The following is a 26559-nucleotide window of genomic DNA, read 5'->3' on the forward strand; positions in this document are numbered from 1 at the left end:
TACAGAAGCACCTGAAGTCCTCGCCCCTGTGTCAAATGCTCCATACGCAGATTGGATCATATGCTTCTCACATTCCTCCATGTCTTCCATGAAGCCCATCTGTCTTGAGTCTGATGATTTTGTCAAAAGATTTCAGCTTTTGCACATATTCATACAATACTGTACCATATACAGCTGATGAGCTGCGAATCAGAACACTAAGCATGGATCTTTGAAAGTTTTTTTTTCTCCAAATGCATCCAGTGCTTTTGGATCCTTCCAAGGAGGCATGTCTGAGTGATTACAAGTGCACTTTGCATGCTTCAAGCCTGACACCACAATCACAAAGTGGTGTGGCACCTGTATTAACACAAAGCTTGGAGAGGCTTGAACCCTATACTTTAGGTGAAGTATTTGGGCCATTGAAAAGCATGATGTTGGTGTCTGCCACATCCTCATCTGCAAGTCCCTGAGGTGTTTGTGCACCAGAATAGTCACAAAATCCTCTTGAAGAAACTGTTGAAGAAACTGAAGTAGCCGCTTGCTCCTTCCTGACACTGATGGACAGTGTCTTAGCCAGCTTATCCAAAAACTGTGAGTAGCAGATATCCTCTGGAGAGGAATTATGCTGAGGCAAGTCCAGTAGGGTATCTAAAGAAATCTCCATGGAATCTTCCTTCTCCCTCGACCATAGGAGTATGCTGAGCCATGACCTGACGATGATGATGAAGAAGGGAATCTCCATTTGGACCAAGAGGAAAATTTCTGGTAGGAACTCAGAGTGAACTGAAGGAAAATTGGTTCTTAACTGCTAATTTTCGTTCCTGTAGTACTACAGATCAGTTCAGACTCCTGTGGTTTTGCCTCCCTTCCAGCAGATGGAGACAGAGAAGTTTTACTGACACTGCCATATAACCTAGTGTGCCACCTGCAGCCCCTCAGAATTGACCTGTACCAAAGCCAAGATAGCAGAAAAACACTAATACCAATCACTAATAATTGACCCCTGAATGAGCAGCGGGACGTGGAAACTTAGAACGGATAAACTTGCCCCATTAAGAAAAAACATGAAGGACCAAACAAAACCTGGGCCATTCTTCACATTAAGTACCATAACAGATTGAGCAGACTCTCTAAATCTACCTCTCCTAAACTGGGCGGGACTCTGGACTGATCTGTGGTACTACAGGAACAAACATTAGCAGGAAAGAACCAATTTTCCTTTCCCTGTATGTACACAGATCATCCAGACTCCTGGGATGTACCAAAGCTTCCCTAAACAAGGTGGGACCACAAAAGTCCCACTCAAAGTACACTCTCACCAAAGCCTCTGGGGCTTGGACAGCCAAACGATAATGGGTGGGCCTGAACCGAATAGACAGAGCCCACCAATAACCGATGCGCCGCCCCTCTCCCACAGGGGACGGTGCTCCCTCGAAGGGGGAAGGAGAGGTGCGCACCGAAGCACCAACTCCGGCGCGCGATCAGGACCATCACCCGCTCCTCCTGCGCGCGAAAAGGAATGGGGCTAGGCCACGCCCACCATGGACGGCGCGCAGGAGAAGACGAAGCTGCGCGGGCCGATGACGTCAACGGCCCTTTAAAGGGCCGCGACGAGGACAGGACCCCCTTTTCGAGCCCCAGCACGCGCCCAGAAAGGTGAGCTTTGGCGTTTCGTCCGGTGGGGACTGCTGGGCTGGCGGTGCCTAGCTGGTAGGAGGGGGAGCTCGGACCGGGGGGCTTGAGCGGTGCGGCCGGGGCGGGGGGCGCCATTGAGTGCCTCGACCTTGTACGCCGGCCTCCGGGCTGGCGGAGGGGGGGGGGCTTTCCTTTCCCGCCTGGGAGGGCCTGCCCGGTGGTGGGGAGCGGGTCGTGCTCCCGGGCCCCAGCACCTGACCCCCAGCACCTGACCCTTTCCGATGCCGGAGGCGAGGGGTGGCCTTTTCCACCGCGGCGTGCACATGGGAGTCCCTGGGAGTCCGCACGCGCCCGAGGCCGGGATCCAGCGCTGGCTCGGGGCTCAGGGGGAGCCACTTGTAGACCGCGGGTCTCACAGTTTGCATTCGGCCTCTGTTCTATTTCAGCAGACTTCGATTTGATTATTACAATAAACTTAAAAAAAAAAAAAAAGAGGGAAGCGGCGGCCGGGTGGAGTGGCGCTGCTGCGGGCAGCGGTGGTTTGCGTCGGAAGGGACTGCTGGACCGATTTGTCGCGGGGGGAGTAGTGTGGTTGCTTCGGGGTCATTTTGATCCACAGATGGGACAACCCGCCCCCGTTCCCTGCGTGGGGGTTCGTCGGGGGGGGGGGGGGAGGGTGGTTCCACCCGCTTTTTTCATGGTCGGCGGGGGCGAGTGGGGCCTGTTGTTTTTCCTGCCCTGCAAAATAAAAATGAAGGCAACAAAGGTTAGGGAAGTGAAAGCATGCCGGCTCTCCCTGAGGGCGAGCCGGCATGCCGGCTCTCCTTGAGGGCACTGCCCCCCCTTTCCATTTGGTCGGCGAATAGCAGAAAGATCAGGGGGCACTCTATGAAGTTAGCATGGGGCACATTTAGAAATAATCGGAGAAAGTTCTTTTACTCAACGCACAATTAGATCCTGGAGTGTGTTGCCAGAGGATGTGGTTAGTGCAGTTAGTATAGCTGTTTTTAAAAAAAAAAAGAATTAGATGAGTTCCTGGAGGAGAAGCCCATTACCTGCTATCGAGTTCACTTAGTGAATAGCCACTGCCATTGGCAACGGTAACATGGAAAGGGGGGAAATGGACTTAGTTTTTGGGTACTTGCCAGGTTCTTATGGCCCGGATCGGTCATTGGTCACCTGGAGCTTTTTTAAGCATGGATGAGCGGTCCAAGGTGATGGATTAAGGTTCCAGTCTCTTTGCCATTGTCCCTCTTTTCTTCACTGGCCATGCGGCTTCCATGCTTCCCGGTGGGATGGATGGGGGCTTTCGTGCTAGCCCAGTTTCCCTTTGCCAAAAAGTTGCAGGCTACTACACACTTTGTGCTGCTGCACAGCTCATGGAATGCAAGACCCGGAATATCCCCGTTTGGGGAAGCAGAGCACGGGAGAAGATGGAGATCAACCCCGCTGACAGGAAAAAGCAGTAGATGTCCTGTTCCTGGGTTGGGAAAGGGTGGCGTGAAGATCGGGGACCATGCAGCCCCATCACGGACCAGAGACTGCACTAGCGCGGTGAGTATGCATGTGGGTATGAGTGGATGAGCCGTGAGGCTAGGAAGGTGCAGCTCCTGGGGGGGGGAAACAGTTCCCCTCTTAGGAATTTAGCTCTGCAAGCGGGCCTTGGAGTTCTACTAACAGGATTACCCCCACCCCCGGTTGGAAAGCAGTTACTGTAGACTGCAGGATTGGGTATCCGCGCGTGGCAGATGGATTTGGCATGCAGGGGCGTGGGGATAATGCATGGGGGAGGGATGGCCCTAGCTGCTACTACATGACATGATATGTGGTTCGTGGTGGGTGATCTGCCACTCAGGAGGGAAGTAGGATTGGTCTCGGCACAGTGTGTGCCGCGGTGATAAAAATAAATAAATAAATAAATAAATAAATAAATAAAATAAAAAACCCCAAATCGGGGAGTATAATGGCGAACAGGGAGTAGATCATCGTTCCTCCATATCGCGCCATGGTGAGACCCGACTAGAATACAGTACGTTCCTGGCCATCGAATCTCTAGGAATGTACAGTTGCAATGGAGAAAATACAGAGAAGAGCAACAAAAAAGGGAGGAGAACAGATACCAAATGAGAAAAGATTATAGGAGGTTAAAGCTGTTCTGCTTGAAGTGGCTTAGTTGTTTGAAGTCACGGGACGGCTAGATCGGGCGGACGTGAGTCTGTTATTTACGGGTGCAGATAATGGCAGACGTTTTTTTGAGGTTGAGGAGTAGCACATTTAAAACCAATTAGACAAGTGCTTGGCACTCAACTGGCATTTGTGCTCCGGAATCTTTTGCCAGAGGCGGTGGCTGGTGCGGTTACGGTAGCTGGGTTCCGCGGGGATTCAGGTGGGTTCTTCGAGGAGAAGTCCATCGAATAGCTATTAATCGGGTTTATTCTGGAATTGCCACCGTGGGTTAGCATTTCAGTGTCATCGACTTTTCCGGTGTTTGAGTGGGTGCTGGGTGCCGGCTACCCGTGTTAGCCGTTGTCGGAAACAGGATGCTGGGTGTCATGGATCCTCGCTCTGACTCTGCATGGCAATGTAGGTTATTAATTATACGAAATAATCCTCGCATGGGGCTGTATTCTCATCTCTGAACTTAACAGATACGTTTTAAAGTTTACTTAGCAATCAACAGTAATCCCCAGATCTTTCAACGAATCCGAAAGTACTAATCTGGTATTGCTCGATAACACAAGGGGTTTGTCAGTACTTGTAATATTACCTCCTAATTGTCTATCACGAAGAATAATTCTGTCTTCTCCATATGTAAGGCTAATATCATAGAGCATAGTCATTGATTAATGGCCCTAAGAAAAACACTTATTAATTTAAATATTTGCTCAGAGTGTGCCTGAAAAGCGTCAGCATTGATATTGAAGTTAAACCTAAGCCTGCTGACACAATGTCTTATATTGCAAGGAGTCTTAGCGATTAGGAACAAGGGCACTCATGGAGCGCTCACCAATCACTATCTACAATAGAACTCACTGGGTCAATGTCCGCGCTCGTCATTAGCCAGGAATGTAGGCCATCGACAAACGAGTACCGGATCACGTCCAGCAAGCTGGAATCAAGAAAATTTGAGAACGGAGCCCCCGAGGAACGATTCTCCATTTAAGCTTAGGGAGGCAGAGGAGATTGGGGAACCGTACCCAAAGAGAGAGGATTCGAGTCCTTGCTAGATGGATTGTAGTAGCAATCAATGAGGAGAAGCAGCAGGAGGACACCACAGCCACAAGCCATCCATCAGGCCAAAAGGGAGTAGCCACAGTGGACAAGAGGGTCGAGTGAGGCAGAGAAACAGGCATGAACGCAATAATTTTGAGTGGGCACGCACAGACAGATGCCCCAGAGAATACGACGAAAGCAATACAAAATTTTCCAGGCTTTCACGGATGGTGCACCTCAGGCAACCGAGGGACTGCGGGAGATGGAGCGGTTACGACGGCAGGGGGCCACGACGCCAGCCAACGAGCGGGGCCACTCCCGAGCCCCACCCCAGCAAGACAGATGTCGATAGACCCGGAAGTGGTCCAGAGCGGGTCAACATGATAATCTAGTAGGGTGACACTGGGAGAGATGATGAAGAGCGGAGGAGAGAGGATGAAGAGCGGAGGTACTCACAGAGTGAGAGGCCGGATGGTGAAGGCACCTTAGTAACTCGAACTGACGGCATTACCCCCACTGTAGAAAGTGACCCGAGTACAGGAACCGGAAGACCCATACCCAAGAAAGTAGGCTCTCGAGGTGCGCATTTAGGAACAGTAGGCACCCCACCCCCCCCCCCCCCCAGGTTGTTAAAGCGAGAAAAACCCCGGAGGGTCGGTAGACACAGAAGGGACCGGGGGAGTGGGTACCCAGGCGTTCTGATATCCGCGAAGTACCAGGTAAGGCTTCAGTAGGTATTCCAAGCAGGGGGAGAGCGAGTTCCAGGGCTCTCCGATACCAGCGAAGTACCACATTCAGGCGGGAGGAGGTCTCCCAAGCGGGCGACCGAGAAGCGGTAAGAGGTAATGAGACCTAATCCAGGCTACCCGGTAGCATGGATAGCGAGCACCGATTTTGAGCGCCGATTTTGGCGACAGTAGCTACCGGGGCCACTAAGAAGTTCCCGCCAGGATTTAACGCACGCACAGCCTTATTACGATGGTCCCAATAGGCGGATGGGGGGTAGACATAGTTTGTTGTTAATCAGTATTGTCAGATACCAGGTTTCGCACTTGACAAAGTTACATAACCAACAAAAGACTAATTATTTCTTCCAGATACTCCAGGCATGAAGGTATAGATTGGTCCAAAAAACGGTTCTTACCATGACTATGGCGCCCCAGAGACTGGGGGTGGCTGCACAGGTAATTGCAATAAGGATATATCTGGGATAAGGACGTGCAACACAGGTAATAATAATAAGTATACTTCGACCCGAAAAAAGCGAGGGACTCACAGCTATGTGAATGAGGGTTCGATAATTGCCAGGGGGAGGCAATATTCATGGATTGGTTAAAGTTTATCAGTGGCAATATCCATGGACTGGTCAAAGTTTACTAATGCGAGACAATAACGAAGGACCGGAACCTCGAGGAGGGAAACATATTTAATCACGCTCTTAGCGATGCCATTGTTGGCAGTGCATGTTACAATGTTCCACGGGATTTCAGGCCGCAGCATTATTTAGGAAGTGGGGGACACGAGGCAAGGGTTCACCCTACCTCGTGTTTTGGCGAGGCAAGGGTTCACACCCTACCTCGTGTTTTGGCGAGGCAAGGGTTCACCCTACCTCGTGTTTTGGCGAGGCAAGGGTTCACCCTACCTCGTGTTTTGGCGAGGCAAGGGTTCACCCTACCTCGTGTTTTGGCGAGGCAAGGGTTCACCCTACCTCGTGTTTTGGCGAGGCAAGGGTTCACCCTACCTCATGTTTTGGCGAGGCAAGGGTTCACCCTACCTCGTGTTTTGGCGAGGCAAGGGTTCACCCTACCTCGTGTTTTGGCGGTTACCCGGGCCGGTAGGGCATTTTGCAAGTGATGCCGGTGACATCACAGGACGGCGTGGTAGCCGGGTCAGCGCCTTGGGAGGCGAAAACGGTTGTGGCGCGGAACGTGCCGATGGTTGGGGCCCCCTGGCTGGTGGACAAGGCAGGGGGCCCAGGGTGCAAGACTGCCTGGCTTGGTACCTACGGCGGGCAGCGGTGGAGACATCACACCGGCTCGGGTACCCAGGGAAAGTTTTAATTGATCTGTGAAATAAAAGCTGCGGCCTTATTATACCAAAGACAGCTCTCCGTGTGGTCAATGAGTATAAAGTGAATGTTTACAGGATTAAGGGAGTAACGTAACAAAGGGGGGGGGGGGGGGACCCGGGGGTAAAGTGGCGGCTGCTAGAGTTAATGTCTGGTGAAAGTGTACACAGACTTCCAAGTCACCGCCCTGCAAATCTCTTGCAGTGACACTTGCTGACTTTCGGCCCACGACACCGCCCTGGAATGAGTAGAATGAGCTCTTAAACCCTCCAGTACTGGATGCCCTTGACAAATATATACAGAGCCAATAGCTTCCTTCAATCACTGCGCAATCGTGGCTTTTGACGCCTTATGCCCTTTCTTCTCACCACGCCACAGTACAAAAAGATGATCCGATAACCAGAAGCTATTGGTAACTTTAAGATACCACAACAATGCGCGCTTGACATCCAAAAGCCGTAACTCTCTCGCATGAGGCGCCGTAACCTCCAAGATTGGGAAAGCCAAGAGCTCCACTGACTGATTTACGTGAAAAGACGAAACCACCGTCGGCAGAAAGGCTGGAACTCAAGGAGACCCCCCGAAACCAAAGTTCTCAAGAATGACAAAGGCACAATCCGAGGAGCGGAAAGGCCAGCCGAGGATTCACTGGTTGCTGCAATAGCCAGGTAGAACCCAAGAGACGCAGGGCCAGCCCGAGGAGCGGGGTAGGCCAGGGGAGCGAGTCCCCAACGGAGCGTACACTGACCCCCGAGGAGCGGGTGCCATTCAGGGTTCAGGCAGGCAGGAGCGGCGTCTCAGGAATCGGAAGCAGGTATAGGACTCGTATGGAACTTTCCCTCGTATGGAACTTTCCCTCTCCCCTTTCCCTCTCCCCTCACCCCTCCCCCCAACGTTGTAAATAAGTTCACATATGTAATATGTAATTTTAAACCCATATCTTTCCAATTAAGTTATCCATGCTTGCTTTCTCTTTTCTCTCGTTCTTCGCTTTTTACCTTGTTCCTTTTATCCAATTATTATCCAATTCTCCCAGTTAAACCCCCCTTGTTCAATGTAATTCCTTTCTCAGTTAATTGTGAACCGACATGATGTGTCCTACGAATGCCGGTATATAAAAATGTTAAATAAATAAAATAAAAATAAATAAATAAGTCAGCTGGCTGGGGGCGCCGATGTGGTTTAAATACAGGAGTCTGATGACATCATCAACTGGGGACACCCCCGAGGTTCCCACCACGGCAGCCTCAAAGGCGGGACTTGTGACGTGTGCGCGCGCGCCTAGGAGGGCCCGACATCGGAGGGAGAGATGATGGCGTGCTTGCCTCCGCGCAGAGGCCTGAGGAACACGATGATGCAGGCAGGCCCGTGCAGCGAGCAGACCCGGGGAGGGCAGAAGTGCAGAGCAAGCAGTGAGTACTCGCAGTCACTGCCGTCTGCAACCAACAGGCAATAGTGATCATAATATATATATAATATACATAATATATAATACTCTTGAGTTCTTATGTATAATGTTCTCGAGTTCTTATGTATAATGTTCTCGAGTTCTACTGTATACTGTTCTTAAGTTCACATGTATAATGTTGTTCAAATGTAAACCGGAGTGAAGGCCAACACTAATACTTCGGTATATAAAAACAAACAAATAAAATAAATAAATAAATAAATAAATAAATAACGATCAAATTTGACTTAATGACTGGAAGGGGGACAATAAGTAAATCTACAGCTCTAACACTAAACTTTCAAAAGGGAGACTGATAAAATGAGTAAAATAAAAAAAAAGTGATAGGTGAGGCAACAAAGGCTGAGTGTAGAACAGGCGTAGACATTGTTTAAAAATACCATCTTAGAAGTGCAGTCCAGGTGTACTCCATATATTAAAAACAGTGGCAAGAAGACCAAATGACTGCAAGCTTGGTTAAAAGGCGAAGTGAAAGAGGCTATTTTAGCCAAAAGAGCTACCTTCAAAAAGTGGAAGAAGGACCCATCTGAAGAAAATAAGATAAGTCATAAACATTGGCAAATTAAATGTAATGAATATAAGAAGTAACCCAGGTAGACAATATATCTCCAATATAAACAGTTGTTCCCACTTATTAATCTCGTTGACTCCTGTTACCCTTCCTCATCTGTTGTTTTATATTTCCCATTTATAAATGTTATGCAATTATCCAGCATATAAAAATGTATTTTGTATTCTTGTAAATTATGTTCCATCTCTCTCCTTTCTCGCCTTTACTAGTTGCAATGTTGATTGGCTTGCTGTTCCTGAGCCTCATAGTTCATACTTAACTGTTGTCCTCCGCCCCCTCCCCTGTTCATTGTACTTTCCTCCTTTTTGTTAAAATGTAAACCGATATGATGTGTATTTTAATGTCGGTATAGAAAAGCTGTTAAATAAATAAATAAATAAATAAATAAATAGTAGCACACCAAAAGTAGTTGGACCAACATAATAAGCACTACTGGTCAACCAACCTTCTTTGCTTTATACATAATCATCAGTCCTTACAATGTTCATTTTTTCTTTTGTCATCCTTTTCACACTTATATGCTGCCATTAACTCTCTCTAGATCCTCCTGACACGTGCCGTGTTTTGAGTGTTTATTTCTACATCAAGGGAAATTCATCATTTTTTAAGCAGTGTTTAATCATCCATTTTGAGACCTCACATCCAAATGGCAGATGAAATTTAATGTGGACAAGTGCAAAGTGATGCACATAGGGAAAAGTAACCCTTGCTGTAGTTACACAATGATAGGTTCTATGTTAGGAGCTACCACCCAGGAAAAAGATCTAGGCATTATAGTGGACAATACATTGAAATCAGCAGCTCAGCTTGCTGCAGCGATCAAAAAAGCAAACAAAATGTTAGGAATTATTAGGGAGGGAATTGTGAGGAAGGGAATTGTGAATAAAACAGAGAATCTCATAATACCTTTGTACCAGTCCATGGTGAGACCACACCTTGAGTAATGTGTGCAATTCTGGTCACCACATCTCAAAAAAAGATATAGTTGCACTGGAAAAGGTTCAGAGAAGGGTGACCACAATGATAAAAGGGATGGAACATCTTCCCCTATGAGGAAAGGCTAAAGAGATTGGGACTGTTCAGCTTGGAGAAGTGACGGCTGAGGGGGGGGATAGGATAGAGATCTATAAAATCATGAGAGGACCAGAATGGGTAAATATGAATCAGTTATTTACTCCTTCAGATAATGCAGGGACTAAGGGGCACTCCATGAAGTTAGAAAGTAGCACATTTAAAACAAATCAGAGAAAATTATTTTTCATTCAATGCACAATTAAGCTCTGGAATTCATTGTCAGAGCATGTGGTTAAGGCAGTTAGCATAGCTGGGTTTAAAAAAGGTTTTGATAAGTTCCTTCCTATCTTAGGGAATAGCCACTGCTTATTACTGAAGTTAGTAATATGGGATTTATTTACTGTTTAGGTACCTGCCAGGTACTTGTAACCTGGATTGGCCACAAGATGCTGGGGTTTGATGAACCCTCAGTCTGACCCAGTATGGCGTTTTCTTATTTTCTTAAGAAAACATGGCCGCCACTGGGCCATCAAAGTGATTTTAAAAAGTAAGGAGAGGGTACATGGGATGGGCTAGGGTGAGGGTCCACTGGATCACCAGGGATCGTTTTGTGTGTGGGGAGGGGGGTTAGGTCCTGGCCTCTGGGGGCTGGATTGTTTTTTTTAAAGGGAAGAGGTTGGGGGCAGGACTTGCACCGATCTTAAAATTTATTTACACAACAGGTTGCCTCCAAAGGTGGTGGTGGGGGGCAGAAAGAATATCTATGCAGACCCCCCAGGGTTTTGCACTACTCTTGGGGGAGGGACCCACAGGTCCCAGGGCTGCCAGTAAGTGCTGTTTGGGGGGCTTTTGCCTACAGTATTTTCCTGCAGGGAAAAATACTGTGGGAGTTACAAATCGGCAAGGTCATTTACCACAGTTTACTGACTCCCGTGATATTTTTCTCCTTGGGGGAAAAATACCGTGGCTTAATGAATGAGCCCCTTGGAGAGTAAGCCTTCTAGGAACAGGGAAATACATACAGTACCTGAATGTAATCCGCTCTGAAGTGTCACAAATAGCAGAACATAAATATTTTAAAAAACCCACTCACCCATCTACAAGTCTGCATGCTGTGAAACCCGTGGGTACTTTTTAGCCAGACAGAGAGGAACAACTTTCAGACAAGTCAATTTACTAGGTTTGAAAGTCGTCCTCTAGATGAACTTGCTGTTGTCTCAGGATGCTGATCGTTGGTACAATCACAGCAGTGGAACTAGATACAGAAGAGACTCCATTTAGAAACAAACGGCACCTGCAGAGATAAAGAAGCGCTAGGAGGATAGCGTTTCCGCTTCAGTCTGACATTAAACCCTGAGACTAATTTGATGTCATTCTCCTGCCTGCTTTCCCTACAAACTGCGGGGTTCTCTGCCCCACAGCGTATTCATATGGAGCACTGGATGACAAAGATGCAGCTGTCAGCAACCATTTGAATACAATGTTACGAGGATGAACTTGTAATTAATAAAACCTGGAGCTCTTCACCGCCCCTTCAGGGAGGGATGCTTAGGCTCTGCCACATTTGGGGTTCATGCTAGCCGGACTTTGGCATGAACTGCGGTTTGTGGCCCCCAGTCAGTCATCCCTGCGCCAGCTGGGCAAAGCCGAGAAAGAGAACTAAAAACAGGGAAAGAAACCCCAGGTAGCTGTGAAGGAAGACTCGTGGTGCTGTTGGCTACTAGAGGCCGATTCTGAATGAGCTGGAAGCACAAAGGAGAAAGAAGAAACCGCCAGGGCAAAACCAGCAGGGAAAGAATAGAGAGGCAGGGCTTTAGGAAGGCTTTTCCACAGAGATTTGCAGAAGGGAGGGGGCACCTGGAAGTTATGGATGTTTCTGAGAGATGGGTATGTGGGGAATATATATGGCTGTGTCTGTGTGAGGTTGTGCACATGTATAAGGTGGCTGTGTGGGTGTAACAGTGTGTGGATTGTGGGTTTGCATGGGGTGAGTGTGGGGGTGTAGAAATGTGTAGTGTGCATGTATGTAAGCAGGGGTGTGTGTGGATGTATATATTTGGGTGGGTGGTAAGTGTTTGGCTGTGTCTATGTAGGCATGTGTGAGGGGTATGGGTGGGATTGTGGCAATGGTGGATGCCATGATGTATGTGTGTGTACGAGAGACATTTTGGAAGCACAGGGGAGGAGACTGTTAAAGCACCTTTTGCTTTCATCCATTGCCAGCTACTTCAGTTATTTTTCCCTGTCTCTGTCTGCCTATGTTGCTCTTGGCCAAAATGCTGAAGGGGTAGCAGGGAGGAGGGTGTAAAGGGGGGAAACCTTTGGCATGGAGATGGGTGGGGCAGGGGTCAACCTTCTGATAGTTCTGATAGAAAGCAATGGGAAATGTTTTGGGGATGTTTGGTTAACCCGATGTTTCCAGTTTTCAGACTGATCTGGGATGTTCATATTTTCTTCCTGCATTCCAAATTTGGTGAATGTCCATCCCTATCTTGGAGAGTAATTGTGCCTAAGGACATTGATCCTTTTTATATAATTCTTTCCAAAATTCTGCATCTTGAAAAGCATTTTTTTTTTAATTATGCAGTTCAAATTTGGTGTGTATTCAGTTTCAAAACAGCCTAAGAATATATGTTTCTCCTATTTAGCTAAATGTATTGTAACTATTTAACCAAGCTCCAGCTAACTGTAATATGAAGGAAGTCATTGAAGTTAACCATAAACTACACCAGTTACAGACATTTTAGAAGAGAGCCTCATTTGTATCAAAACATGTGTCATGCTACAAAACATTATCAAAGGAACTACTGCACTTTTAGATAAACCTATATACTATACACCTTACTTCTATTCTACTAACTTTTATTTTGTTTCCAGAATGTGGGGCAGTAGTGAATTTATAACACACTCGTTAGCACTTACTGTACCTTCTGGTCCACAATGGAACACACCAGATCCTTAACAGCGGAAAGCGAGAGGTCATGCAGTTCGATGGTGACAGTCTCCCGGGTAAGACCAATCTGCAGCAGGAAGGAGAGGCCGGGCAACGATCCTCGGGACTGAGCAGGGCTGGGTGCGCCCAGGCTGTCATTGGATATCCGATCCAGAAGCCCGGCCACAGTACTGGGTGCTGAGGTTGAGGGGAAAAATTGTTGCAGAGAGGGTGGAGAGGAGCTGCTGTGAGTGGACATCAGGCCTCTATCTGGGAAGAGAAGGGGGGGGGGGTTCGTCACTGGGAACAAACCGGCTCCACCTTCCAAAGCCTGAAAGGATACGTCCTGGGAGCAGGAGCTCTAAGGGTCAAGACCTGGTCTCAGGGTTGCAGGACTGTCATATCTCCTGCTTCCCATGTGCAATCACTCCAATTCAGGCGTTGCTGTCAGCGACTGAAGCCTGAGGACAAAGCTAAGCGTCGGTAGCACAGTTGGAATTACACCAGCGCCTAAGATGTTACTTCATAGCACATCATCTACAGGACTTCTAGATCCAGATCCTTGATGTAAAAATCTTACAGGAAAAAAAAAAGCTGCTTTTGAAATTCTCTACCTCTCCTGGCATGCAAATGCAATAGATCTTGAAGAAATGTCCTCTTCTCAATGTTAGGAGATGCTTGTTAGTCACAACTTCAATGTTATTTAAAGTCTAAAAATTTAAATATTAAGTATTGGCGAATGATTTTCAAAGCAGTTCACTTAAGTCACTTTTATGATGTCCTTTGCATCCACTCCACTCAAACTGAATTAATTTTTTCTAAATGGTTTACCTCCGTTTCTTCCAACCTCCACCAAAATCTGTCAATCTGAAAACAGGGACAACAGAATAGATCAAATTCATTTTCAGCAGAGTAAGTTAAATATATGTGCACTTAGAAAACATGCAATTTACTTGCAACATTCACTGCCCATCTGGGCATTCCCCAACTTGTGAAATGAGAAAATGTCACTTTAAATTCATTTCTGGCCTGTAGTCAACATTCACATGTTTACTAAAGATCTTTGTCTGCTTCTCCAGCACTCAAGGACAGGGCCAAAAAAAAAAATGATACAGTAAAACCCTCAGCATCCATGTTTTCATCGTTAATAAATGCTTTTGATCAGGAGACCAAACAGTAAGTTTTGTAAATTACAGTCACATCATAATACAAAAATAATCATAAAGTAACGCACCAGTTCTTGCATTTTTTTTTCAGTTGGCACTCCAAATAAACATTCACTTTATAGTTCTGATTTGCATGTCATTTCAAGGAAGATATAGACTTTTTTTTTTTTTTTACAGTGTCTGAAAGTTCCTCCTACTTTGCTATTCCCACTTTAAGTAAGTCTTATGTGGATTTTTGGCCTTGAAAGTTTAGGTCTACAAAGGAGTCATCAGCCTCTGCATTATGCTTGCTGCTATAGCCCCTGTGAAAGTGTTCTTCTACATTCATCCCTACTAGAACTCCACACAAGCAGCATACTAGAGCTTGTGTATGTTGCACAGTACCATTAAAAATGAAGTGTGGATTTAAAACAATGAGCATCAGAAAAAGGTTGGGCCCATTTTATTGTAAGAGTGCAAAATCCAAAAAAAAAAAAAAAAGGAGACTCAAAAATAAGGCAGATGAAGCAACAGAGCCAAAGAAAATGCTAAATTATGTTTTCACAAATCTATCTATCGGTAGTGCTGCTGTTAAAAAAACAAAACAAAACAAACAAAAAAAACACATTGATGCTGCTGCTGCTGCTGCTGCTAGGGGATCTCTGCTGCCAGGCATAATTCTTTGCTGTACCTGGTTCCCACAGCAATCACTGCCTGTGCAGACAGCTCAGCTCTGCAGCATCAAGAAATGAAATCGCTTTTGTCCTGTCCATTAATAAACTACGCACTAACTGGGCTGCGCTAAAACGTCTCACACATCAAGGGGCCAGCATGACCCATGGCATTATCATGTGCCAGCCGGAAACAGATGGCATTATTGGTGGCCTTGCAGTAATAACTGCCCACTGTAATTCTCGACTCCAGTTAATTCTTTGCTAATATTTATAACTGAACAGAAAACGGCCATCTGAAAATGCTGACATGTTCACAAATACCAATGTTTTATCGCCTAATAGAAGACTTTTTGTTTGTTTTTAGACCGGCAACCAAACAACAGACACTTAAAATGCAGCTACTCTATTTCTGTAACTGAACACTCATGTTTGCCGTTTACAAACAGAGTTCATCCAAATATCATTAAAAAATAACGGGCTTTGGTGGTTACGAAGGGCATTAAGCTACAAAATGCAAAATAATCAACATGCAGTTCACAGGGGAAAATAAAGCAAATATATATATATATATTATATGTATACAGTTTTGTTGCTGTGCCAGGCACAATTTTGAAACAGTTATGTAAACACGTGTTGACCCATGCCGCTTTGAAAATTGTTCTGCCCTATGTTAGATCTGCCCATGTGTATCAAGTAAGAAATCCAGTTGAACTTTTTTCCGTGTGCGGCCAGACTGAAAAATAGGATAATTGTGCCTCCTTAAGGAACAATTTCTTTAAAAATCAGGAATGTCCTGTATTTATAAAGTAGTAGGACATCTGGCCACCCTGAGCCCCACCCTCATGGATATCTAAGGAAGACCTTACTGGTTCCAGGTACTTGACACTTGTTTTCGTGCAAAACATTAAAAAAAAATAGAATAAAATAATGACCTTCTATCTTTCTGCAGAAAAAAAAGAATGCTTGAATTAGCTCAAGTTTGAAACTTGCCAGCAGCAGCATCACTCATCAAAGCGTCATCCATCGCACATCCATCAAGCATCCACTTCTGTGCATCAATACATCGTACAAAGCGAACTGTTTTGCCGGAGGGTGAAACTTCAAACCCTTACTCCTAAGCAGCACTACCATACGTCCAGGTTTTCACAGACACTTCCTCTTTTTTTAACAGCATCCGGGGGTCGCTCGGCGCCGCTGCCTATTGAACCAGAGCAAGGGGGCAGGCAGGACGCGCAACTCCCTCCTCCTGCCGCTCCCGCCGCCAGTTTGCTGTCGCAACCGGAGCTCACCAGTAGGGGGCGCACCTACACAATGCTGCTGGAGGCGTCGGGGACCCACGGCGTCCCTCCCCGATAGCGCCTCTCCTCTTTGGAGCGCCGCGTGCCTGCTCGCTCTGCCTCTTTCTCGTCCCCGCCCCTGCTACTCTCGGAGCTGAAGAAGTTTGAAGCCGCGCGGCTCCGGTAGTTCGGCGCAGGCGCGGTGTTTCGCGTCTCCTCCTGCAGCCTTCGGGAGAAAAGAGGGGGCTTGTGGAATACCGGAGCCGCGCGGCTCAAACTTGCGCCTGTAGTGGTGGGCGCGGGATTCGGTGAGCCGAGGAGATCGGGAAGGGGGTGGGGGAGGTCTGGTGCAAGGCCTGATCACCTTTGCACTCCTTTGTATTTCTCCGAGCAAGGTGCTGATACTTAGTTTTTCCTTTAGCTTCTCTGTGTGCCCCGAGATGCTGGTCCTTTTACGGGGTTATTTTTGGAGTCTCCCATTTTATCATCTTTTTCTCAACCCTGAGTTTTCCTGATCACTACATGAATCGTTAGTGATGAATGATGTAAAACAAATCCAGCAAGAGGAGAATAGCCATAATATCTGTTTAGTCCTCCCTGCAAAAGAGAGGTGAATTTAAGCCCCAAAATGAAGGGTTAATATCTGCACAATAGACAAAATGCACATTTCGTATCACAGTCCTGGTCTCCTTATCTTATGGCTGGGTGTGATATGCTGATCTCGGGAGCCCTGTGTACAGAAAGGTACAATGAGGTAGTATGGCTCATCTACCAGAAACTGTAAACAGTATAACCACTGCTCCCAATTACCTGTGACAGATTCTGTGGCAAGAATTAGACAATTCTGCAGCACGTTTGCATATATTTGAAATTTATACCTAATACGTTGTATTATACAGCGGAAAACTACACAATTTTTATAATCCTACTTCAGAACTTTACTTGGTTTTATAATGTATCTTACTTTTTTGGGAGGTGTTCTTGGGGATGGGCAGAGGAAGAGAGGACCAGGCATGGATGGGGAGAAAACTGGGGACAAATGGCTCCTTGTTCTGCAGGTTGGGATCTATCTGGGATGGAGATATATGTATTTGGTCAGCCACCACAGACTCTTTCAGGATCCTGGCTATTCTAAGGCAAGGATCAGATTTTACAGCCCTTGCTACAGAATCACCTGGGACAGACCTGTACCAGCACATACAAAAAGCTCTATGCCAGAAAATCCAGTAAAGGAGAAAAACACAAGAATGGCATTGCTAATGAACATTTGTGCCAAGTGACTATTCTTTATTAGATAGAGAGGCAAAAGATCATCAAGTACCAAAAGATGCAATTAGAGCTCAGGAAAATGTGGCAGAAAGATATATTAATTGTCCCAATTGTCATAGATGTTGCAACCTAATTTTTCTATGGAGTTCTTCTTTTCTCAGTACTATTACATCTTACAAGTTCCACAAGGAATGCTCAAAATAAGTACTGAGAAAAGCAGTAAATAGACTGAGATTGTACACATATCCTGGCTGATATGTGTGACTCACTCCTGTCACAGTATGTGCAAAACAAACCCATTTGTTTTGGAGACACTAATGCAATAGACTTTCTGTAGAGAAAAGGTAGAAGATACCTTGAAATTTCCTCGCTCGCCTGACCTTAAGCTTTCATGTAGGAGAGCCAGTGGGAGAGCTTTCTGGATTCCCCATCCATCCAAATGGGACAAGCCAGGCCACAGAGGTGGTGCATTCATGCTCAGTGAGAGAAGAAAGATGGCTGCTGCTACGATGATTGGCCCTGCCAAACAACAAGTGGCTCTGAGAGTGCACCACAGAGGAGGTGCCACTTAGCCATCAGGCCAGGAACAGTCCTTGTAGCTGCCCAGAAATACCATCTGGAGAGGGAAGAAGACAAAAAAAAAAATCTTTAGTTCTTCCCAATAGCAACACCGGCCTTATCCGAAACAGTGCATACAAGTTTTCTAAGTTTCATGCTGCTACAAAAGGCATTCAGTTTTTGCTTAGTGTCAAATTTGATTGTTTTACATCAGACAGGCTTTTGCTGGCTAATCTCATCTGAGTGATTATGCTTGTGTAAAGAACTTTAATTATGTTTCAAAGATAGTATCCTAACAATTACATAGCTCATCCACCTCTTGGGAGTTGTCCGTTTTCCCCTTATTGCTGTCAAACAGGAGCTAGGAACCATTGGTTCCAACAGGTTAATAACACCTAGTAGCAGATGAAAGCTGAGAAAGTTTTAAAACTTGACAAATTTCTTTTTGAACCTGCAAATAAATCATGTGGCCCTCTAGTATGATTTGATGATGATGATGTCTTTGGAGAACAGAACTACTGGGAAGTAATTACAGTATTCATGCTCCCCCTGTGTTCATCAAGACGTAGGGCAGCCGTTCTAAAATCTGAAACTTGAGAACCTCCAACAGGTCTGCTTTTAGGATATCTGCAAGGAATATTCATGACATATTTGTATATTTTTGCTCTGATTATCAGGTTCATTTTGCATGTTTTAGTTACCCTGAAAAATAGATCTGTTGCAGTTTCTCAAGGACTAAATTAGCGTATGGGCACATAAGATGCGAGAGTATCTTTAACATTTTTAATAAAGTGATCAAGAATAACAAATATAAATAATAATTGTCAACTAGAGAAGCAAAGAGACAGCAAGGGTTGTGGCTCTCCAGACTCTTGGAGGAGAACGGCAAGTTTGTCTTTCTTTCCTTTGTGAGACTGTGTTGCACTCTCAGGCGGTTGGAGTTGGTTCCAGGAGTGACTTTTCTGCCCACAGTGCCCAGAAAAGCATTTATCTCTGGTATCAGGTGTAAAGTGGTTTGTCTAGAGACTAAAGGCACCAACTTGGTACTTGTTCAGTATATCAAGGGGGAGAAGAGGACTTGTCTAAGTTGTACATAGGGTTGAAGAAGAAACAGCTGAGGGGGATAGAGGTGTTTAAAATCATGAGCGGTCTAGAACGGGTTAATGTGAATCGATTATTTACTCTTTCGGATAATAGAAGGACTAGGAGGCACTCCATGAAGTTAGCATGTAGCACATTTAAAACTAATCGGAGAGAATTCTTTTTCATTCAGTGCACGATTAAACTCTGCAGTTCGTTGCCAGAGGATGTGGTTAGTGCAGTTAGTGTAGCTGGGTTTAAAAAAGGTTTGGATAAGTTCTTGGAGAAGAAGTCCATTACCTGCTATTAATCAAATTGACTTAGAAAATAGCCACTGCCATTACTAGCATCAGAAGCATGGGATATACTTAGTTTTTGGGTACTTGCCAGGTACTTGTAGCCTGGATTGGCCACTGTTGGAACAGGATACTGGGCTGACCCAGTATGGCAATTTCTTATGTTCTTATAGGGGAAAAAGAAACCCACTGGAAGCAAGAGATGGGCCGTTTCCTGTCAGCTTACTGAGAATGTGCATTTTTGTGCTTATGGACTGTTGAAACTTGAGCAAGTATCTCTTCCAGTTTTTATACTGCAATATCTATTTCTTTTGTCTTCAGTAAAAGTTATTTTTCGTTTTAGAACACCAACCTTTAAGTATGGGCTGAGCCTTCCACCCTCCTACCCCACCCCTGGCAAATCCTGATCTGAAAATGCCAGTTTTTCCTTACTATGCAGGGTCTGTGCATAGTAAGGGAGTGTCCTGAAAAAGGGGGATTATAAAAGAATAAGTAAAATCAGTGGTCTTTTACTAGATGTCTGAAGAAGGGGATTGGGTAGTTGTGAGAGCTTACAGACAAGCCGATGCAACAAGACGTGCATTAAAAAAGGCGTTTCCCTGTACTTACCAGGATCAGTCCAGGACACCTGGGTTGTGACTCCGCACCAGTAGGTGGAGACAGAGCAAAATTTGTCGGTGTGAGTCATATATGACCCTGTGCCAGTCACAGCCCCCTCAGTCTTACTCTGTCTCCAGTAGGTGGTGCAGGTGCAGTCACAGCCTCTGCCTGCACTGATTCTGGTAGTTAGTCAGGTTTTTGGGATTTTTCCTTTTAAATTTGGTTTTTTCTTTTAAATTTGTAATTTTTAGTGAGTGATGTCCTGTCCGCCCTGCCTCCCAGGGGGGTTGTGAGGTTCTGAGGGGACCACCCCCCCCTGGTAGAGGCCGCTGCTAGGGTCGAGGACCCGGCTTTCCAGTAGCAGCGCCAGGGGTGACACCGGGGAGCCTGGTTCACTCACCCCTCCTGCAACAGGGCTCCAGGACCGTGGACAGCGACAAGCGGTAGTAAAAAAAAAAAAAAAAAGTTTTGTTTTTGTTTGCTGTGCCGGCTCTCTGTTACCTCGCGCTGCCGCTCCGGTTTCGCGGGGGGGGGGGGGGGGGGGTCGCCGCTTGCAGGGGGGAAGGCGCGGATCTATTTTCTCTTTTTTTCAGTCGCGTTTTTTCCCGGTTTCGCCACCATGCCACGTGGCTCCACTTGTTGGGCCTGCGGCTCGGCTTGGCGCGCGCACGCCTCTCGTGGGACGGCCTCTGCGCGGCTTGTGTCCCGGGAGGAGAAGGGTCGTCGGGGGCGCCTCGGGGGGCCTGGTCTCGAGCCGCACGATTGCCGCCGCGCGTCGGGGTCCCAGCTGAGAGGCCTCAGGACCTTTTCCCGCTCAGCGCGGGAGTGGCGGCCATCTTGGCCACAGGCCGTGAAATCGCGCGGGAGCCGGCAGGGAACTCGGCCCTGCCTCCCGCGCTTTCCCCGCAGCCGGGGCTTGCGGGGGGGGGTCGCTCCGGAGGGGTCTCGGTCCCTGGAGGGTTCCGGAGTCGATTCCTCGGACTCGGGTTCAATTTCGACGGACTTTGCGATTTTGTTGCTCAAAGTCCTTAAATGTAAACGCAGCAGGCGCAGATGCAAAGGAGCCCCTGGGGGGGGCCCTGGCACGCACGCCCCGAAGAAGCGGAAGTCTAAGGAACCTGAGGGGTCCTCACGACGGCCTCCGCGGGAAAGGCGGCCTCCGCGTGGCGTCCCACAGGAGTCGGATTCGGAACTTTCATCCGCTACGGACACGGGGTCCTCCGAAGAGCCCCTGAAGGGGTCCGAGGAGATGGCGGCGGACGGCTCCTCCCAGCCCGGAGCAGGCAAAGGAGCACAGACCGTGGACGGGGATGATCCCAAAGTGGTCCGCCTCTTCCGTAGGGAGGAACTGTCCCCTTTAATTCCGGCCATTCTCCAGGAGCTAGGAATCGAGGCTCCGTCGGTGGTGGTCTGTCAGGAGGCCAACATGGATCCGGTTCTCCTCGGTCTCACAGGACCGGCAGTGGCTTTTCCTTTTCACTTCTCGTCGACGGATATTTTGTTTAGAGAATGGGATACGCCGGTGCTGGGACTGAAGGTCAGCAAGGCCATGGATAAGCTTTATCCGCTACCTGAGGACGCGCTGGAGCTGCTCAGACTTCCGAAAGTGGATTCAGCAGTCTCGGCGGTGACGAAGAGGTCTACCATCCCGGTTACGGGAGCGACGGCTCTCAGGGACATACAGGACAGGAAGCTGGAAGTGCAGCTTAAGAAGATTTTTGAGGTGTCCGCCCTGGGGGTGCGGGCCGCCATCTGCACGAATTTCGCAATGCGGGCTAGCTTGCGCTGGGCTCAGGTCCTTCAGGCGAATGCTGGTCTGTCACCGGAAGAAGCAGCTCAGGCTGACAGGTTAGAGGCGGCGATAGCGTATGGAGCGGATGCTCTCCATGATCTATTGCGGACCTCAGCCAGATCCATGGTGGCGGCTGTCTCGGCGCGTCGCCTCCTGTGGCTGCGGAACTGGGCAGCGGATGGCTCGTCTAAGGCTCACCTCGGGGCGCTGCCGTTCAAAGGGAAACTGTTGTTTGGCAAGGAGTTGGATGACCTGATGGTTTCTCTGGGGGAGAACAGGGCTTTTAAGCTTCCCGAGGATAGGTCCAGGGCACGGTCCTCTTTTTCCGCCAGGTCCCGGTTCCGCAGTTCCAGGAAGTCGCGTCCTCCCCGTTCTTCGGGACCCTCGTATAGGTCTTCTTCCTCCCGGACCCCTCAGTGGCAGCAGTCCTTTCGGGGGAAGCGGTTCGGTAGACAGGGAGGAACCCCGGCCGGGGGGGGTCCCAAGGGTTCGCAATGAAATGCGGTCGGCCCATTCCTCACCGCAGCCTCTGCACGTGATCCCAAATGTCGGGGCGCGGTTAATGTTGTTTTTCGAGGAATGGGCCAACGTTACGTCGGACCAGTGGGTCCTCGACGTGATAAGACACGGCTACGCGTTAGATTTTGTTCGAATCCCAGCGGATAAGTTCCTCGTCTCTCCTTGCAAAGCTCCGGAGAAGAAGGCGGCAGTGCTAGGCACCATCCGGCGCTTGGAAAGCTCAGGAGCTATTGTTCCGGTCCCGATCCATCAGCACGGCGAAGGCCGTTACTCCATTTACTTCATCGTTCCAAAGAAAGACGGCACTTCAAGACCGATCCTGGACCTCAAAGGCGTGAACAGATGCCTGCGCGTTCCTCACTTCAAGATGGAGATGATTCATCCGGTGATTGCTTTGGTGCGGCCGGGCGAATTCTTGGCTTCCCTAGATCTCACGGAAGCGTACCTTCACGTGGGAATTTGGCCGGCGTTCCAGAAATTCCTGAGGTTCTGCATTCTGGGGCGTCACTATCAATTCCGGGCGCTGCCGTTTGGTCTCGCGACAGCTCCCCGCACATTCACGAAAGTGATGGTGGTGGTGGCGGCGCAGCTACGCCGGGAAGGTTTCCTGGTTCATCCTTACCTGGACGATTGGCTGATTCGCGCAAAGTCCGAGGCTCAGTGTCGACGGGCGGTGGCCCGGGTTCTACAGATCTTGCAGTCTCTAGGCTTTGGAGAGTATTCGAAGCCTGGTGCGAGGACCGAGACATCATACCACGCTCAGTCAAAATTCCTGCGATTTTGGAATTCCTGCAGAACGGCCTACAGAAGGGATTGTCTCTCAACTCCATCAAGGTTCAGGTGGCCGCATTGTTATGCTACCGAACCAAGAGCGAGAGCGGCAGCATAGCCTCTCACCCGGATGTCTCCCGCTTTCTGAAAGGAGTCAAGCAGATCTGACCACCCCTGAAGTGGCCTGTGCCTCTTTGGAACCTCAACCTGGTCCTAGATTTCCTAGCAGGAACCTCCTTCAGACCTCTCCATGGCCTGTCTCTCCAACTATTAACACTGAAGATAGCCTTCCTGCTGGCAGTCTGTTCGGCCCGTCGTATATCCGACCTAGAAGCACTGTCCTGCCGAGAGCCGTTCCTCAGACTCACCCCACGAACCATCCAGTTACGCACAGTTCTGTCGTTCCTCCCCAAAGTGGTGTCTCACTTCCATCTCAACCAAACCATCTCGCTACCATCGCCAGATGAGCATAAGGATTCGGAAGAGGCTCGAAGTCTACGCCATCTCAATGTCGGCAGGCTCCTAGTCCGATACCTGGAAAGGTCAGAATCCGTACGAAAGACGGACCATCTATTCATCCTTCACAGCGGGAAGAAGCAAGGGGAAGCGGCCTCGCGAGCGACCATAGCCCGCTGGATCAAAGAAGTCATCAAGTCGGTCTACGTAGAAGCAGCCAAGCCACCGCCTTTACAAGTCAAGGCCCATTCCACTAGAGCCCAGGCAGTGTCCTGGGCAGAAACCAAGATGCTGTCACCCGCCGAGACCTGCAGGGAGGCGACATGGTCCTCCATCCACACCTTTTCCAGGTTTTACCACCTGGATCTTCAGGCTGAGGAGGAAACAGCATTTGAAAGGGCAGTACTAAGTGTGTCACGGGTAGCCTCTCACCCGGTTCGGGAGTAGCTTTTATATATCCCATAGGTCCTGAGTCCATCTGCTACACGCTAGGAGAAATTACTTACCTGATATATGTGGATCAACAGTGGACCAATCTAAAAGGAGCAATCGCCAAGGCAACTGCTCTATATGTTAGAAATGTAAAGAAAAGCAAAAGAAAAATGAAACCTATCTGGTTCTCAAAGGAGGTGGCTGACAAAATTAAAGCTAAAAGAACTGCATACAAGAAATACAAAAGATCCCAAAGGGAGGAGCACAAAGAAGAATATCTGATTCAACTGAGGGAGACTAAGAAATTAATCAAGTTGGCAAAAAGTCAAGCAGAAGAGAGGATTGCCAAGGAGATAAAATATGGTGACAAAACATTTTTCAGATACATCAGCGAAAAGAGAAAAGTCCAAAGTGGTATAGTGAAATTGAAAGGTGGAAATGATCAATGTGTGGAGGGAGATGAAGAAATGGCAGAAATATTAAACGAATACTTCAGCTCTGTGTTCACTAAAGAAGACCCTGGAGAAGGACCATCTTTACACAACAAGAAACTGGAGGGAAGCGGAACAGAGGAAAATCCATTTACAGTAGATAATGTATGGGAAGAGCTAAAGAATCTGAAAGTGGACAAAGCCATGGGGCCTGATGGGATTCATCCAAGGATACTGAGGGAGCTCAGAGATGTGCTGGCGGGACCGCTGTGCGACCTGTTCAATAGATCCCTAGAAACAGGAGTGGTACCGAGTGATTGGAGAAGAGCGGTGGTGGTCCCTCTTCACAAGAGTGGGAACAGAGAGGAGGCTGGTAACTACAGACCAGTTAGCCTCACTTCAGTGGTGGGAAAAGTAATGGAGTCACTGTTGAAAGAGAGAATAGTGAACTATCTACAGTCCGGAGAATTGATGGACCAGAGGCAGCATGGATTCACCAGAGGAAGATCCTGTCAGACAAATCTGATTGACTTTTTTGACTGGGTAACCAAGGAATTGGATAGAGGAAGAGCACTCGATATCATATACTTGGATTTCAGCAAAGCTTTTGATACGGTTCCGCACAGGAGACTGGTGAATAAAACGAGAAGCTTGGGAGTGAGTGCCGAGGTGGTGACCTGGATTGCAAATTGGTTGACGGACAGAAGACAATGTGTGATGGTAAATGGAACCTTCTCTGAAGAGAGAGCGGTTTTAAGTGGTGTACCGCAAGGATCGGTGTTGGGACCGGTCCTGTTCAATATCTTTGTGAGCGACTTTGCGGACGGGATAGAAGGTAAGATTTGTCTTTTTGCGGATGACACTAAGATCTGCAACAGAGTGGACACGCCGGAAGGAGTGGAGAGAATGAGACGGGATCTAAGGAAACTGGAAGAGTGGTCGAAGATATGGCAGCTGAGATTCAATGCCAAGAAGTGCAAAGTCATGCATATGGGGAGTGGAAATCCGAATGAACTGTATTCGATGGGGGGGGAAAAGCTGATGTGCACGGAGCAGGAGAGGGACCTTGGGGTGATGGTGTCTAATGATCTGAAGTCGGCGAAACAATGCGACAAGGCAATAGCTAAAGCCAGAAGAATGCTGGGCTGCATAGAGAGAGGAATATCGAGTAAGAAAAGGGAAGTGATTATTCCTTTTTACAGGTCCTTGGTGAGGCCTCACCTGGAGTACTGTGTTCAGTTCTGGAGACCGTACCTTCAAAAAGACAAAGACAAGATGGAGGCGGTACAGAGAAGGGCGACCAGGAAGGTGGAGGATCTTCATCGGATGACGTACGAGGAGAGATTGAAGAATCTAAATATGTACACCCTGGAGGAAAGGAGGAGCAGAGGTGATATGATACAGACTTTCAGATACTTGAAAGGTGTTAATGATCAAAAGACAACGACAAACCTTTTCCGAAGGAAAAAAATCAGCAGAACCAGGGGTCACGATTTGAAGCTCCAGGGAGGAAGATTCAGAACCAATGTCAGGAAGTATTTCTTCACGGAGAGGGTGGTGGATGCCTGGAATGCCCTTCCGGAGGATGTGGTGAAGACCAGAACTGTGAAGGACTTCAAAGGGGCGTGGGATAAACACTGTGGATCCATAAAGTCAAGAGGCTGCCAATGAAGAGTGGGTGACTCGCCAGAATGATGGCTACTGCCTGGAGTCAATACCCTTATTAAATAAACATACACAGGCTTACTGTGACTCCAACATCGCTCTAAGCTTCAACAGCAAGAGGAAATGTGGAAAAAAGGATTCACACTCACAAAGAGGGGAGTAGCTGGCTTGTTACGGCGGTTACTACCCCAAATCAAATAAGCCTGATACTTCACTTTCAATGCATATACAGCAAAGTTCTCTGATTCAACGGCAGGGGAGAAGAAAAGAGGGTTCGCACTCACAAAGCGGGGAGTAGCTGGCTTGTTACGGCGGTTACTACCCCAAACCAAATGTGCCTGATACTTCACTTTCGATGCACATCCAGCATGGCTCTCTGCTTCAACGGCATGGGAGAAGAAAAACAACCAATAAGGGCTAATAACATAGTCTGGGTAAAACAAATAAGCATGGGTGCAGCTTGCTTATTGCGGCGGCTACTACCCCCTACTACCCCTAACGAATCAAGCTAGATATTTCACTTGGATGCAGCTCCATCACTGCTCTCTACATTAAAGGTGGGGGTGGAAGGGAAATAGAACCAAGAGCTAAGAGAAACAGATAAGTATGAGAGAAAATATGTGTGAAGCTTACTGGGCAGACTAGATGGGCCATTTGGTCTTCTTCTGCTGTCATTTCTATGTTTCTATGTTTCTATATGATAATTTCGTT

At 47.7% G+C, this 26559-nt stretch overlaps 2 protein-coding genes across 4 annotated transcripts in view; one reads left to right on the forward strand and one right to left on the reverse strand.

Annotated features, from left to right (window-relative positions):
* PRKD3 (protein kinase D3) overlaps nucleotides 1-15867 on the reverse strand; it is a 218111-nt gene extending 202244 nt beyond the window's left edge. The window contains 2 exon segments of the mRNA XM_029594096.1: nucleotides 12879-13750; nucleotides 15635-15867. Coding sequence (XP_029449956.1) covers nucleotides 12879-13142 — 264 coding nt within the window. The 5' untranslated portion in view covers nucleotides 13143-13750; nucleotides 15635-15867.
* Nucleotides 15868-16078: 211 nt separating this feature from the next.
* The window catches only part of MOCS3 (molybdenum cofactor synthesis 3), a 125920-nt gene continuing 115439 nt past the window's right edge, over nucleotides 16079-26559 (forward strand). The window contains exon 1 of one of the 3 annotated variants that reach the window (XM_029594098.1): nucleotides 16079-16287. The gene's annotated coding sequence lies outside the window, so the exon portion shown is untranslated. The remainder of the gene's footprint in view (nucleotides 16288-26559) is intronic. The other 2 variants (XM_029594097.1, XM_029594099.1) reach the window with 2 other exon arrangements.

This window comes from Rhinatrema bivittatum, chromosome 3, assembly GCF_901001135.1.
Source record: "Rhinatrema bivittatum chromosome 3, aRhiBiv1.1, whole genome shotgun sequence".
NCBI lineage: Eukaryota > Metazoa > Chordata > Amphibia > Gymnophiona > Rhinatrematidae > Rhinatrema > Rhinatrema bivittatum.